The sequence below is a fragment of the Anomaloglossus baeobatrachus genome, chromosome 5, assembly GCF_048569485.1.
Source record: "Anomaloglossus baeobatrachus isolate aAnoBae1 chromosome 5, aAnoBae1.hap1, whole genome shotgun sequence".
NCBI classification, from domain to species: Eukaryota; Metazoa; Chordata; class Amphibia; order Anura; family Aromobatidae; genus Anomaloglossus; species Anomaloglossus baeobatrachus.
In genome coordinates this window covers 581,729,050-581,743,911 of record NC_134357.1, presented here as the reverse complement: position 1 = coordinate 581,743,911, position 14,862 = coordinate 581,729,050, and the positions used below count along the sequence as shown (strand labels likewise).

General features: G+C 42.7%; 1 protein-coding gene across 1 annotated transcript in view; it reads left to right on the top strand.

The window, feature by feature from the left end:
• Positions 1–10,760, top strand: part of LOC142312468 (uncharacterized) — a 419,059-nt gene extending 408,299 nt beyond the window's left edge. Inside the window, exon 11 of the mRNA XM_075351408.1 lies at positions 8,138–10,760. Within this exon, the coding sequence (XP_075207523.1) occupies positions 8,138–8,868 (731 nt within the window). The 3' untranslated portion in view covers positions 8,869–10,760. The remainder of the gene's footprint in view (positions 1–8,137) is intronic.
• The last annotated feature ends 4,102 nt before the right edge of the window (positions 10,761–14,862 follow it).

Genomic DNA, 14,862 nt, shown 5'->3' with positions numbered 1-14,862 from the left:
AATAAGACTGTACAAAGTATAATAAAACAAAAACAAATAGTGTTTAAAATCTTGAAGGCTGAGAATACAGAAATATAATTTTAGGAGTATAAGGATCTCAATAAGAAATGTAAAAAAGAAATCAAGCAAGCAAAATTAGCTACTGAAACAAAAATCGACAAGGGCATTAAAATAAATCCGACATTTTCTATAAATACATTAATGCCAAAAGGAAAACAAAGGATGGTATGTGTTCTTTAAAATATAATAACCAGTTAATTATAGAAGACAAAGTAAAGACTGAGATATTAAACAGTAACTTTTCATCTGTGTTCACCAAGGAACAGACTGTTCCAGGGAGCATTCAACAAGTCAAAAATCAAAGTTCACCACCTGATATTAATTTAACAGAAGAAGAAGTACGCCTGCATCTGAGTAAATTAAATATTGACAAATCCCCTGGGTCAGAATATTGAGGGAATTGAGCTCAGTAATTGACAGACCACTGTATCTCATCTTCTTAGACTCACTTGTACCAGGATTGGTTCCTCAGGATTGGAGGATTGCTGATGTGGTACCGATATTTAAGAAAAGTAAGAGGGTGGATCCAGGCAACTACCATCCAACAATTTTGACATCAGCAGTGTGCAAAGTTTTGGAAAACATTTGAAGGGATGACATGCAAAAATATATTGCCGAAAATAATATAACTGACAGACAGCATGGATTCATGAAAGATAAGTCATGTCTAAGTAATATTTTGGGGTTCTATGAGGAGGTAAGTGCAAATCTGGATATTGGTAATGCAGCTGATGTGATTTATTTGGACTTTGCAAAGGCATTTGATACTGTACCACATAATAGCCTTATACCGAAGCTGCAGAAGCAAGGACTAGGGGAAACTATATACAACTGGGTAAGGAATTGGCTAAAAGATAGGAAACAAAGAGTAGTCATAAATGGTATATTCTCTACATGGGCTATAGTAAGCAGTGGGTTACCGCAGGGATCTGTTCTAGGACCGATCCTTTTTAATCTTTTTATTAATGACCTTGTGGATGGGATTGATAGTAAAGTCTCAATCTTTGATGATAACACCAAACTATGTAGGATATTAAAAAATGACCTTGATAGTTCAATATTACAAAACAATCTGGATAAGATATTGGAATGGGCAGACACTTGTCAAATGAGATTTAATATTGATAAATGTAAAGTAATAAACCTAGGATGGAGTAATCCTATAGCTGCAGATATATTAAATGGAAGTAAACTCAGGACTACAGAGCAAGAGAAGGACTTGGGTAATCAGGGTACAATGAGCAGCAGCACTCAATGTCAGGCAGCAGCTGCTAAAGCAAGCAAGATTTCAGGGTGTATAAAAAAAAAGATTAGATCCCATGATCCCAACATATTGTTACCTTTCTATAAATCTCTTGTAAGGCCACATCTAGAATATGGATCCAGTTTTTGGCTTCACATTTTGAAAAGAACATTCAGAAGTTAGAGTCAGTCCCAAGGCAGGTAACTAGACTACAAAGAATGGAAGGCCTCCCATATGATGAGAGGTTGAAAAAATTAGATCTGTTTAACTTAGAAAAAAAGACGTCTCAGAGGAGATCTCATTGAGGCCTGTTTCAGACGTTAGTGATTCTGGTATGTATGTGCTTTTTTTTATACGTACCAGAATCATGGACATGCGCAGACCCATTATAATCAGTTGGTCTGCGCACACATCAGTGATTTTTCACTGACTGTGTCTCTGTGAAGCGTACACGCGTGTCCGTGATTGCCGCACGCAGACAAGTCTGTTTTTTTCTGGCATCACTGATTTCCCACGGACCAAACTATGGTGTGATCTGTGAAACACGTACCAGAAAAACACGGACATTGAAAATAAAAAGCATTTTCAACTCACCCAGCTCCAGCGACACTCTGTTCAGCCTCTGCAGCTTCCTGGCCAGCTCATTACTGCATGCATTTTCATGAATGCAGCCAGAGGCGACCCAGAAGTAGCTGCAGAGGTGAGAGACAGCAGGGGGAAGGGGGGCAGATGCTGCAGAGCTGAAGAGTTCAGCACCACGGACAGCAGGAACGGGATAGGTGAGTTTATGTCCATATGAAACCATGGAGTTCGGATCACATATCACGGATTGCACATGGACAACCCACGTGTGCCGTGACTCACACAGAGGGACCTAGGCGTTTTTAACACGTCAGTGAAAAACGTCTGTGTTATTCACTGATGTGTGAAACAGACCTTATATATATATAAATACATGTGTGGTCAATATAAAGGACTGGCGCATGACTTATTCCTTCCAAAGAAAATACTAAGGACCAGGGGGCATTCGCTGCGAGTGGAAGAAAAGTGATTCTGGCAGCTAAATAGGAAAGGGTTTTTTACAGTTAGAGCAGTGAGACTGTGGAATGCTGACCACAAGAGGTAGTAATGGCAGATACTATAACTGCTTTTAAAAAGGGGCTGGATGATTTACTCAGTAAACACAACATTGTCGGTTATAAATGACTTAATGACAAAATGTATAATTGGTGGAGAAAGGTTGATCTAGATGGACCTAGGTCTTTTTTCAACCTATGTAACTATGTAACATGACCTTTGTGCAAAGAGAGAGGAGCTCACAGCAGAGCAGGTAAATAGTTGGTATTCACCTACATGTATTTCTGTAGCCTAATAGTTAAAAAAAAAGCGCAGGATAAACCCTTTAATCTCTCCATCTTCTCCACACCTGTCATCTGCTTCTTGTATATGACGGAATCGAATTATAGTGAATGACACTCGGCTCCACACTCGAGTCTGATGCATGAGAGAATATACAACACTGTGAGCGAGGTCTAAGGGAGAGGCCTGGAGAAACGTCTACCGAGACGCCCCAAATCTACAACACAGAGCGCGTCGGACCCCCGGGACTGAGCGCAGGTCAGAGAAATGGAGCTGTAAGGCCAAAAACATAATAATATGAGGGTTGAATGAAAAGTAATGCCTCTACCTTCATATCTCCTCAGCAGATGGCAGCGTTGGTATGGGGCAGGTACTGGACTGTTCAGTAAAGTCTCCTCTACAGCTGCAGTTGGCGGGAAACCTTACAATGAACGGTTGTGTTGTTACAGTGTAAAGAATGGATCCTGCGCAGGTGATCAGTCAATGTGATTTAGGCAACGTGCGGTCATTGAATTCCTGACAGCAGAAGGTGTCACCCCAAAGTAGATCCATCAGAGAATACAAGCCGTGTATGGTGATTGTGCTGATGTGCACTGTGCGTCGTTGGGCCAGTAGTAAGATTACAGATAGTGAGGGGGAACGTCTGACTTGTGTGACAAAGAAAGAGTTGGACGTCCTGTGACAGCAACCACGGAGTTACACATGGAAAACGTAGACTCAGGATGATGGTCGTATCACTCAGAGAGAAGTTGTAAGCACAATCGGCATTTCACAGGAACGTGTAGTCACATTATTGCTCTGCTTGGTTATGGGAAGATCTGTGCACGATGGCTGCCCCGGATGCTGACGTCTGACATGAAAGCCACAGACTGGACATTTACCAGGAAATCCTCTCATGTTACGAGAATGAAGCTGACGCCTTTCTGCATTCAATTGTGACAGGAGACGAAGCTTGTGTACACCACTACGGACCGGAGCCGAAACGTCAGTCCATGGAATATCAGCACAAAGGCTCGCCCCAGAAAAAGACATTCAAGACACCGTCCTCAGCCGGGAAATCCTGGCCTCAGTGTTTGGGAGGAAGATGGCGTTATCCATGGGGATTTCCTACAACGCGGAGAAACAATCACTTCAGAGCGTTACATCACAACGCTGCCAACTGTGAAACGACGACTAACACACTGAGGAGCTGATCATGTGACCCTGACTCCTCCCCTCCATGTGACATCATCACAGGTCCTGTAAGCACAGAGCAGCCATATATCTAGTGTGCGTCTCTGCAGGTGGAGGTAGGTGCAGGGTATTATATATCTAGTGTGCGGCTCTGCAGGTGGAGGTAGGTGCAGGGTATTATATATCTAGTGTGCGGCTCTGCAGGTGGAGGTAGGTGCAGGGTATTATATATCTACTGTGCGGCTCTGCAGGTGGAGGTAGGTGCAGGGTATTATATATCTAGTGTGCGGCTCTGCAGGTGGAGGTGTGTGGAGATTCCCCATTACTGGGGCAGGCGGCATTAACCCCTTCAGCTCTGAGACTATTTGGGGCGGGGGAGGTTGCTCTTCAGATATAATTGTGGCGGCTCTATCTGTCTCTGTCACATACGTTCTGCTGATATTCCGGCCTCTGTACTGGGAAATGTCGTCTCCATCTTATTATATTCTCAGTGTTTTCCCTATAGTGAAGGAGATTTCTTGTATCTCCAGTAATTGTATTATTACAGCGGATTCTTTATGATGTTACATCGTCATCTTCTCCCCATTCAGGTCCCTACAATATCGGATCCTCTCAGTGGAGATCTTCTATAGAGGAGAATTCTCCTGATTGCCCCGTGAAGGATGGATATGGACAGGGACAAGATGGTGGAGAGGATATTACACCTCACCCTAGAGATCCTCTTCCGGCTTACTGGAGAGGTGAGAGATTCTGATGACGTCACATTACATCATTCTTATCTATGGGAATAACAGATGGACAGAACTGGAGAGGTGAGGACTCTGGAAATGTCTGGAGTGAGATTTATTACTGTGTCTCTCCATAACCAGGATTACACAGTAGTGAAGAAGACCTCTGGTGAGCGCTGTCAGGCCCCTGTGTCTGAGGGATGGGGAAGACCCCTGAGCCCAATCACGAGGCCTCCACCTCACCCCCCGATACATGAGGACATCAATGACCAGAAGATCCTAGAACTCACCTACAAGATGATTGAGCTGCTGACTGGAGAGGTGACACTGCTGGGAATGCTGGGACATTATCCAGTAACGCTATGAAGGGAACGGGGGTGACCGTATCATTGTATGTGTCAGGTTCCTATAAGGTGTCAGGACGTCACCGTCTATTTCTCCATGGAGGAGTGGGAGTATTTAGAAGGACACAAAGATCTGTACAAGGAGGTCATGATGGAGGTTCCCCAGCCCCTCACATCACCAGGTAATAGACAGGACTAAATACACACGGCCTATAATTATCTGTATGTAAGGAATGAATTCAGTCCCTGTATGTGTCTCCTCCAGTTCTATCCAGTAAGAGGACAACACGAGAGAGATGTCCCCGTCCTCTTCTCCCACAGGACTGTAAACGAGAAGATCCCGATGTTCCTCATGATCATCAGGTAGATGGAGAGAAGGTGCCATGAAATCTCCCTATGATGTGTAGACGGCTGTGAAGGTCTTGTGCTCAGTCTTGTTTTATCCTCCAGTATTATATGTGTTATACTTGTGTAATGAGAGCGGTGGAGATGGCAGGATTAGAGCTGATCATAGATGGGACTTCTCCAACTGTCTGTGACTTTTACAATATTTGTTTCAGGGGGAAGATCTGCCCCATATTAATACTACAGAGACATTTGTGAGGGGTGATGAGCGGAGTAAAGAGGAGATTCCTACAGATAACCGCCCAGGTGAGTAGTGACCACTAAATGCAGAGAAGTCACAGATTCTTCTCAGTCACCGGCTGTGGCTGCTTTATCAGGGTTATAGTCCGGCCATATCAAATGGTCACCATTCTGCTGCTAGACCACCACATGCTCCTCCACCCAAAACTGTCCCCATTATTTTGGGCATTGGGCGCCCTTATGTTGGAGTGAGATCTGTATCAGCCAGATCTCACAGGTAGGATCTATCCTATCCCCTGAAATTAGAAGACATTGACCCTTAGCAGCCCAGATCTCTAATCTGCAAAGCCAAATGACAGCGTATGTAGAATGTGCAGACAACTTAGAAAATCATGGGAAGAAAAATCTAATCTGTATGGTGGACCCCTAAGGCCCCTTTCACACGTCAGTGATTCTAGTACGTTTGTGCTTTTTTATAAACGTACCAGAATCACTGACATATGCAGACCCATTATAATGAATGGGTCTGCTCACACATCAGTGATTTTTCACTGCACGTGTCTCCGTGCAGCGTACCCGCGTGTCCGTGATTGCCGCATGGAGACATGTCCATTTTTTTTCTGGCATCACTGATGTCCCACGGACCACGCAGTGGTGTGGTCCGTGAAACACGTGCCAGAAAAAAAACGTGCTTTTAAAATAAAAATCATTTTTACTCACCCGGCTCCAGCGATGTCCTCTGCAGCCCGTGCAGCTTGCTGCTTCTGAGCTGGCTCATTACTGTCGCGCATATTCATGATGCACGACACAGCCGAGCGATCAGCACCATGGAGAGTGGGAGCGCGCACAGGTGAGTTAATCTCTAAGTGCAATCACGGAGAACAGAGCCCGGATTGCACTTAGACAACCCACGTGTGCCGTAATTCGCGGCACACGGAGGGACATGTGCGTGTTTTACACGCCAGTGAAAAACGTCAGTGTTTTTCACTGACATGTGAAACGGGCCTTAGAGAAAGCGGAGGGTAATGATGCTGGTGACCTCCTAGATTCTTAGTTTGGTGCCGTGTTCTCCAGGTGAATAAAGATTGATTGCTCTCAGTGGGAGAAACAACATAATAATCTTGTAGTTGATGAAGAGACCTCAGTAGTCTGGAAAGCTTGCTTTGTAACATCATTTATTTTATATTTATTTTCCATTAATAAGTATCATAACTACAAGATTCTTATTGTTTCTCCACTGAGAGCAATGACTCCATCTTCCTAGAATCTCGGCATCTTATTGATGGATCTTCCTTCTCTCCCTTCTGATGAATGAGCTGATAGGGGCGTTTATATCCAAAGTTCGGCACAGGGTAACTGTAACATATGAGGGAGGTTAGGATTATCCCACAGTGGATACATGGAGGCCGGGCAGCCCACCCACATCATTTCTAAAATGTAACACCTTCATCCCCAGGCGATTTTTAGTTTTTCTCCCTTTTACTTCCAAGAAGCATAACTTTTTTTTTTTATTTTTCAGTCAACATAGACATATCAGGGATTATGTTTTTGCCTGATGAGTTGTACTTTTGAATTACACTATTCATTTTATCATATAATGTACTGAAAAATTAGAAAAAAAATTCCAAGTGCAGTGAAATTGCAAAAAGAAGTGCAATTACACGATTACTTTTTATTTACCATGTTCACTATAAGTTCACATGTTCAGCCTCTGATGGTGAGAAAAGGCTTGTGCTGGGAGGTATCCACCAGATGCTATGCCAAAGAGTCTTTGTACTGTGATGGCAGAGGTTGGCGATTGGATACTGACAGTTATTGATGTGGTCGGGTGCAGCTGGGATGGCTGGTGTAAGCAAGTGCAGCTGTTATGACAGGCACAGCTGGTATAGATAGACGCAGCTTCTACAGTGGATACTAGGAAACAGACACGTGTTAACACACACAGGATAAGACTCCGCAAGCGGCACGGTCACTGACATCTATCAACGCGTTTCTAAGGATAGACCACGTTGCCCAAGCACCTCCCATAGGGGGAGGATGCCTGAAATACCTATTGCCTCTCAGCCATAGGTTATGAGCAACTTCCGGGTTAGGTGTTTAAGAATATGTGAGCGTGAGCTAAGGGCATTCCTAGGAGATATGCCCCGGGAAAAGGTGCAGGACAGTGCGGGGATGCCGGTAACAGCATTACAACCTATTTTATAAATTATATCTTTAAATTTGTATATGTTATTGAAAATAATTTTTGTTCTTGGCAGATGCCTGTATCTGGAGATTAGAGGCAGAAGTGACAGCTTCAATTGTTAAATCAGATGACCTTGATATCACACAAGAAATAACTGAACTGAATGCCTCTATTCCAGATATACCATCATCCCTTCACAGCAAAGATTTATCATCTGATTTTATTAAACAAGTCTTACCTTCTGAAGCATCACACACTATTAAGAAAAATAAATGTCACAAAAGCAGCATTAAAAATCAAAGTGCTCTTACAGCTCAGAAGCCATTTTCAGCTTCAGAATATCAAAAAATTCACACGGAGAAAAGAATTTCTTCAGAATCTGTTAGTTACCAGAGAACTCACACAGGGGAAAAGCCATTTTCATGTTTCGAATGTGGAAAATCTTTTGCACATAAATCACATCTTTTTAGACATCAGGGAACTCACACTGGGGAGAAGCCTTTTTCATGTTCAGAATGTGGGAGATGTTTTAACCGAAAATCAAATCTTGTTATACATCACAGAACTCACACAGGGGAGAAGCCTTTTTCATGTTCAGAATGCAGGAAATGTTTTGCACATAAATCACATCTTGTTATACATAAGAGAACTCACAAGGGGGAGAAGCCGTTTTCATGTTCAGATTGTGGGAAATGTTTTGCACATAAATTGCATTTTATTACACATCAGAGAACTCACACAGGGGAGAAGCCATATCCATGTTCAGAATGTGGGAAATGTTTTAACCAAAAATCACAAGTTGTGACACATCAGAGAACTCACATAGGGGAGAAGCTTTTTTCATGTTCAAATTGTGGGAAGTATTTTACACGTAAGTCAAATCTTGTTATACATCAGGGAACTCACACGGGTGAGAAGCCATATTCATGTTCAGAATGTGGGAAATGTTTTAACCAAAAATCACAAGTTGTGACACATCAGAGAACTCACACAGGGGAGAAGCCTTTTTCATGTTCAGAATGTGGGAAATATTTTACACTTAAATCACATCTTGTTAGACATCAGAGAACTCACACAGGGGAGAAGCCTTTTTCATGTTCAGAATGTGGGAGATGTTTTAACCATAAATCATATCTTTCAAAACACCAAAGAATTCACACAGGGCTGAAGTCCATGACATGTTTAGAATGAGGGAAATATTTTACACACAAATGGGTTATTTTTAAACATCACAAATCTTACATGGTGAGAAACCATTATCATATTTAGAAGGTTTTAATTTGTTGACAACTAAGAAAAATTCACATGGCCTACTTGAAGCCTTTTGAAGTAGAGGTAATTAAACATGTAATGCAATTTTTGACCTCCCTACTTTCTCCTCTCCTCGGTATTGGTAGAGGAGGTGGGGTGAAGGGAATCTCTCTTTTGGTTTATTAGATATTTCTATTAGATTCTTAGAAAGCCATATCCCTTATTTAAGCCTTCCTAATTGGGAAGAGAGTGGCATTTCTAAATTGGCGGCTATTTATAGAGAGTCTCAGTTAACGTCCTTTTTGGAGATGGTTGAGAATTTTTGATTACATTGAAGCTGTCTTTATCAATATCTCCAAGTGAGACGTCTCCTTAGTACTAGATCTGATATTGGGCACAATTCACCTCCTCTCGATCTACATAGACTTTTTCAAAATGGGAATATAATATTAATGGGGTCTCAATTTTATAGTTTTTTAAGCTCCCCGTTGGTAGATGTGAAGTTGTCATACATGATAAAATGGGAGCAAGAGCTATCTTTCACATTCTTTGCTCAACAATGGTGGGCGCCTCGGAATAGACTTATATCACCTCCGCTTGTATAAATCACCTAGAACAAATTATATAAATTCATACAAGGTGGTATCTGTTTCCAGGCAAATTGGCTCACATGATCCCTGATTATACCACTTTCTGTAGGACAGCCTGTCTTCATAAAGTCACATTGGGGCATGTATGGTGGTCCTGTCCTAAAGTTATGGTATTTTGGGAGCAGGTCTTTGATCTAGTTTCATGTGTAACTCGTCTTCATTTAAAAATGGATGTTCCACTGGCAATCCTGAATATAGGACTCGATAACTTCCCTGAAAATGTGAAAACTGTTTTTGCTGATATACTTACCTTGGCCAGACGATGTCAGGCTATAAAGTGGAAACTCCCTTCAGTTCCCTCTTTTGAGGAGCTTGTCAGGAAAATTAATCCTTATTTTCATTATGAGTTTACACTTGGCCATAATGTAGAGAGAAGAAAACGAATTCCGAAAAATTTTCATTTTCATTATAGGCTATTTGTCCCATGGGATTTTGATGTATTTGTATTATTGACTCCTACCTATAGAATAGACCAAATTGGTGTCTTCTCCTTCCCCTTTTCTTTTTTTTTTTTTTTTTTCCTTTTTCCTTATTTTGCTTGTGGTGGTTGTTAATATCATCGTAGTGTTACACCGATTGTGATATGTATTGATTGTTATGTAAAAAATTAAACTAAAATATATTTGGGGAAAAAAAATTCACATGTGGAGAAAATATAAATTTGACAAATTGAACAAGAAAACACAAACGTGACAGTAAAAGTAAACAAGAAATGGAAAGCACGTTAGAAGTTACATTAGAATTATAATATATACAGTTACTAATAGACGTCTGTTTTTTAAAAATCAAATAAAAAGCAATATTCCATGTGCATCGAGCATTTTACATTTGTTATATTTTTATATATTCAATATATGGACAAAAGTATTACAACCCTCCCCCAAAAATCCCCAACATTCCTCCTCCCTTTTCTTCCTTACTCCCAATCTCAGCGATCTGCCATTCATTACAGTTAAGCAGGTTTTATACGTTGCGACATCGCTAGCGATGCCGAGCGCGATAGCACCCGCCCCCGTCGTATGGCCGATATGTGGTGATTGCTGCCGTAGCGAACATTATCGCTACGGCAGCGTCACACGCACTTACCTGCCCTGCGACGTCGCTGTGACCGGCGATCCACCTCCTTTCTAAGGGGGTGGTTCGTTCAGAGTCACAGCGACGTCACAGCAGAGTCACTGAACCGCCGCCCAATAGAAAAGGAGGGAAGGAGATGAGCGACCGGAACATGCCGCCCACCTCCTTCCTTCCTTCCTCCTTTTCCGGTGGAGGCAGGTAAGGAGATGTTTGTCGCTCCTGCGGTGTCACACACAGCGATGTGTGCTGCTGCAGGAACGACAAACAACATCGTACCTGTCGCTGCAGCGATATTATGGAAATGAGCGACGTGACAACGAGCAACGATTTTTGACGTTTTTGTGCTCTTTGATCGTTGCTCATTTGTGTTACACGCTGCGATGTCGGTAACGGCGCTGGGTGTGCGTCACTAACGACGTGACCCCGACGATATCTCGTTGCCGATGTCGCAACGTGTAAAGCCTGCTTTACATTCAGCGCAAAATCTCCATGTCTGAACAATGTCTGTAACTTCTCTATACTACAATAATAAACATGTTGATATTACAAATGACTATTTCCATCTACGATCCATTCCTTCTTTGTAGGAACATCTGGTGTGATCGAGTTTATAAAATCATCACTAATTATCTATACAGAGACGCCATGTACAGAAATATTAGGGCTACAGTAACATCACATATGTTATACAGAAGAATAGCGCTGTCTCCATAGCTCTTTATACAATGACTTTTATAGATCAGACAAGCTCCTCATATTTCGGCAGTTTCTATGTTACTCAGATGCTTTTTATATGAATAAGATCAGTGAGTCTCATTATACCGAGTAGAGAAGCTCCAGGGACAAAGACCCCGTCTTGTACTGACACGCTGGAAGCCCGAAGTCTCCAGCCCCGGGGCCCAGATTCCCTCATTTTTGGCTCCAGCGTTTCTTTTAGAATAAATCCCCTTCTCATACCGTCCTGTACTAATGACTTTGTTAATCACGTTTTGTCGGAGTCGTCTGAATCCATCTAAATGTTATCAATTTATGTGTAAGAAACAATAATCGTCCTACCACAGTTTTCCCACGTGTGTCCAGTGTCAGTTCTTCTATATTCCGTTATATAAAACCTTGGTGTCTCCGACCAAACCTGCTGATTAGGATTTTACAATTGTAATAACTTTATGCGTGTGTATAAGATCTGCAGCCTGTGTATAAGATCAGCAGCTTCCGCTAAGCACTTCCCACCTTTGGCCTCTGTACGTATGCCGACCTTGTGGAGGAACAGAAGGTCATATATGCCCTATGGATGATTTATAGTTCTGACAGTCTACAATGTCCACTAGGGATATACATCTGACCCCTTCAAGGATCCTTGTCCATTGATGGTCAGTAACGGCCCAATGTCCCTTTCCCATTTACACTTAATAACAAGAGGATAATTTCCCACATATTTGGATGGCGGCACTTGATAAAGTCCAGAAATCTCACAAGACGTTCTCTGTGAATTAGATATTGTGCTCAGCATCATGTCTGACCGCAGTTCAGGTTTTTTAATTCTATTTTGTGTAATGAAATCTTTTTACTGGATCAGATCTGAATATATCGATAACAACATCTATGAGGAGGTTACATCCTTCTAATTGCTGAAACGAGCAGAAATCATTATTGGACAATAGGCGGCTGAGTCTCGTAACACCTGATGAAACCCATTTTTCAAACCCATCTAGATGTAGGAATTCAGGAAGGGTCTGATTGTTCCCCACAGATGTATAAAAAGTGCGGCCTTTATCTCCTCAGGGTTTTATTTTACATCACAATTACACATAATTTCTATCACACAATAATTTGTTTCTTAAAACTTTTGTAACGACCGTTGCAGGTTCAAGTCTCCAAAGGAAAAGGAGGCAGAAGAAATATCTCAGAAGGTATAAATATATGGAATACAAATATAACATACAAAGGTTAGCGTGTAAGACAAGGTCTGTATGAAGAAGAGAAGGGGACAGGCAAACATCAGAGTAATAATGTTTACCATGGGACAAAGCTATATAGACCCATCATAATATGCACATTACGGAAACCTGGCTGGATGAAAGCAATGACTGGGTGACAAACATACAGGGTTATAGTACATTTAGGAGGGACAGGTAGGCCAAAAAGGTGGTGGGGTGTGTATATTTATCAAATCTAACCTAAAACCTGTGTTGAATGATGACATTGGGGGGAACAGCAACAATGTAGAGTCAGTATGGGTAAATGTACATGGGGAGGAGAATAATGGAAAAATGCTAATTGGAGTTTGCTATAAGCCTCCTAACATACCTGAACAAATAGAGGGTGAAATGCTGGAACAAATTGAAAAGGCAGCTAATAATAATAATCGGGTTCTTATTATGGGGGATTTCAACTATCCAGACATACAGTGGGACATAGAATCTTCTGGTTGTGCTAAAAGCTGTAAATTCTTATCTACTATTCAAGACCATTTCCTCTCTCAGATGGTAGATGAACCGACGAGGGGAGATAATTTGCTAGATTTGGTCGTGTCAAATAGACCGGATACAATTTCAGATCTACAGGTCCGGGAGCACTCGGGCACCAGCGATTATAATATGGTAAGCTTCAACGTAATATTCAATAGAACATTTCAAAGGGGAAATGCTAAAACCTGGAATTTTAGGAAAGCTGATTTCAACAAATTAAGGGAAGAGCTTAAATGTGTAGATTGGGACAAAGTCATGGTAACTGGGGATACTGAACATAAATGGGGAAAGTTTAAGGATATATTGCTAGAGTCCTGTAAAAAACGTATACCCTCTGGTAATAAAACGTCCCGGAATAAAAAGAAACCACTATGGATAAATAAGACTGTACAAAGTATAATAAAGCAAAAACAAAGGGCGTTTAAAATCTTGAAAGCGGGGGGCGTGTCCTGGCTATGAAGGAGTGAGGACGTGACTTGTCTTAGCTCCTGCCACTGGACTTTATAACTGATGATCCACGCAACTGAGGACTCTGTAACACAGGCTATGCAGCGGAGGAGACGAGGGAGATCCCAGGGGTGCAGCAGCAGAGCTTCACAATCGGAGGAGAGAGGGATCAAGCACTTTTTATCCAGGCCGGGGCAGAGAGAAGCTTCACAGGTGGCACCCAAGATGGCTGCTAAGGCTACACACGAGGTGAGCTCAGCGTGCAGCAGTGAGATGGCAGCTATGGAGATGCAGGGAAAGGCTCAGCAGCTGACGGGACTGAGAGGAGAGACCACCCGGAGTGAAGAGGAGATACAGAAGATAAGGCCAGACAGCCCAAGATTGCAGGTACAGGGGAAACCCGGAGTGAGAAGCACGGGGGAAGTGCCTGCTGATACAAACAGTAGCCCTGAAGCCTGGAAGCCTCTGGAGGGGGAAGTAACGTCCTCTCTTATAACACACATGCAGGAGTGTGAGGAATTTCAGGAGGGGGGACACTGCACTGCAAATGAGTTACAGGTCCCTGACAGAAGTGAGACTGTACCCAGGGAGAAGCACAACATAAATCTAAAGTTACCAGATGCAGACAAGCATGCAGGGTCAGGCCCAGCCATAACAACAACACAAGAGTCAGGAGTTCTGACAGAGCTTAATGAGATGCGGGCACGTTTCTCAGCTATACCCACCAGGGAAGATATGGAGGCATATATAACCAGGCTGGAGCAGGCGTACCGCACAGAGCTGTCAGCCCTGAAGGGGGAGGTGGAGAGAGTGGACACCCAGAGTCAAGTGCAGGCAGCTAAAATTCAGAATATGGAGGACACTTCACAGGCCCACGGGGCACTATTAGAACAACACTCCCGCCAAATACAATACGTGGTTGAAGCAATGGATGATGCTGAAAATAGGGGCCGAAGAAACAATCTCAGAGTGCGCGGCCTGCCTGAGTCTGTCGAGTCCAAGGACTTACATGGTACCCTTCAAGTGATCTTCAATAATATTCTGGGTGAACCATCAAGCCAACCCCTGGAATTGGATAGAGCGCATAGAGCGTTGGGCCCCAAACCAGCCCAGAACGACCGACCTCGGGATGTGATCTGTAGGGTCCACCGCTATGTTATTAAGGAGGCCATTCTGTTTAAGCTCCGCAGTGGAGTATCACCATCGTATGAGGGGAGCCAAATCCAGATTCTACAAGATCTATCCCGTTTTACCTTACAAAGGAGAAGAGCTCTTAAACCTCTGCTGGACATTCT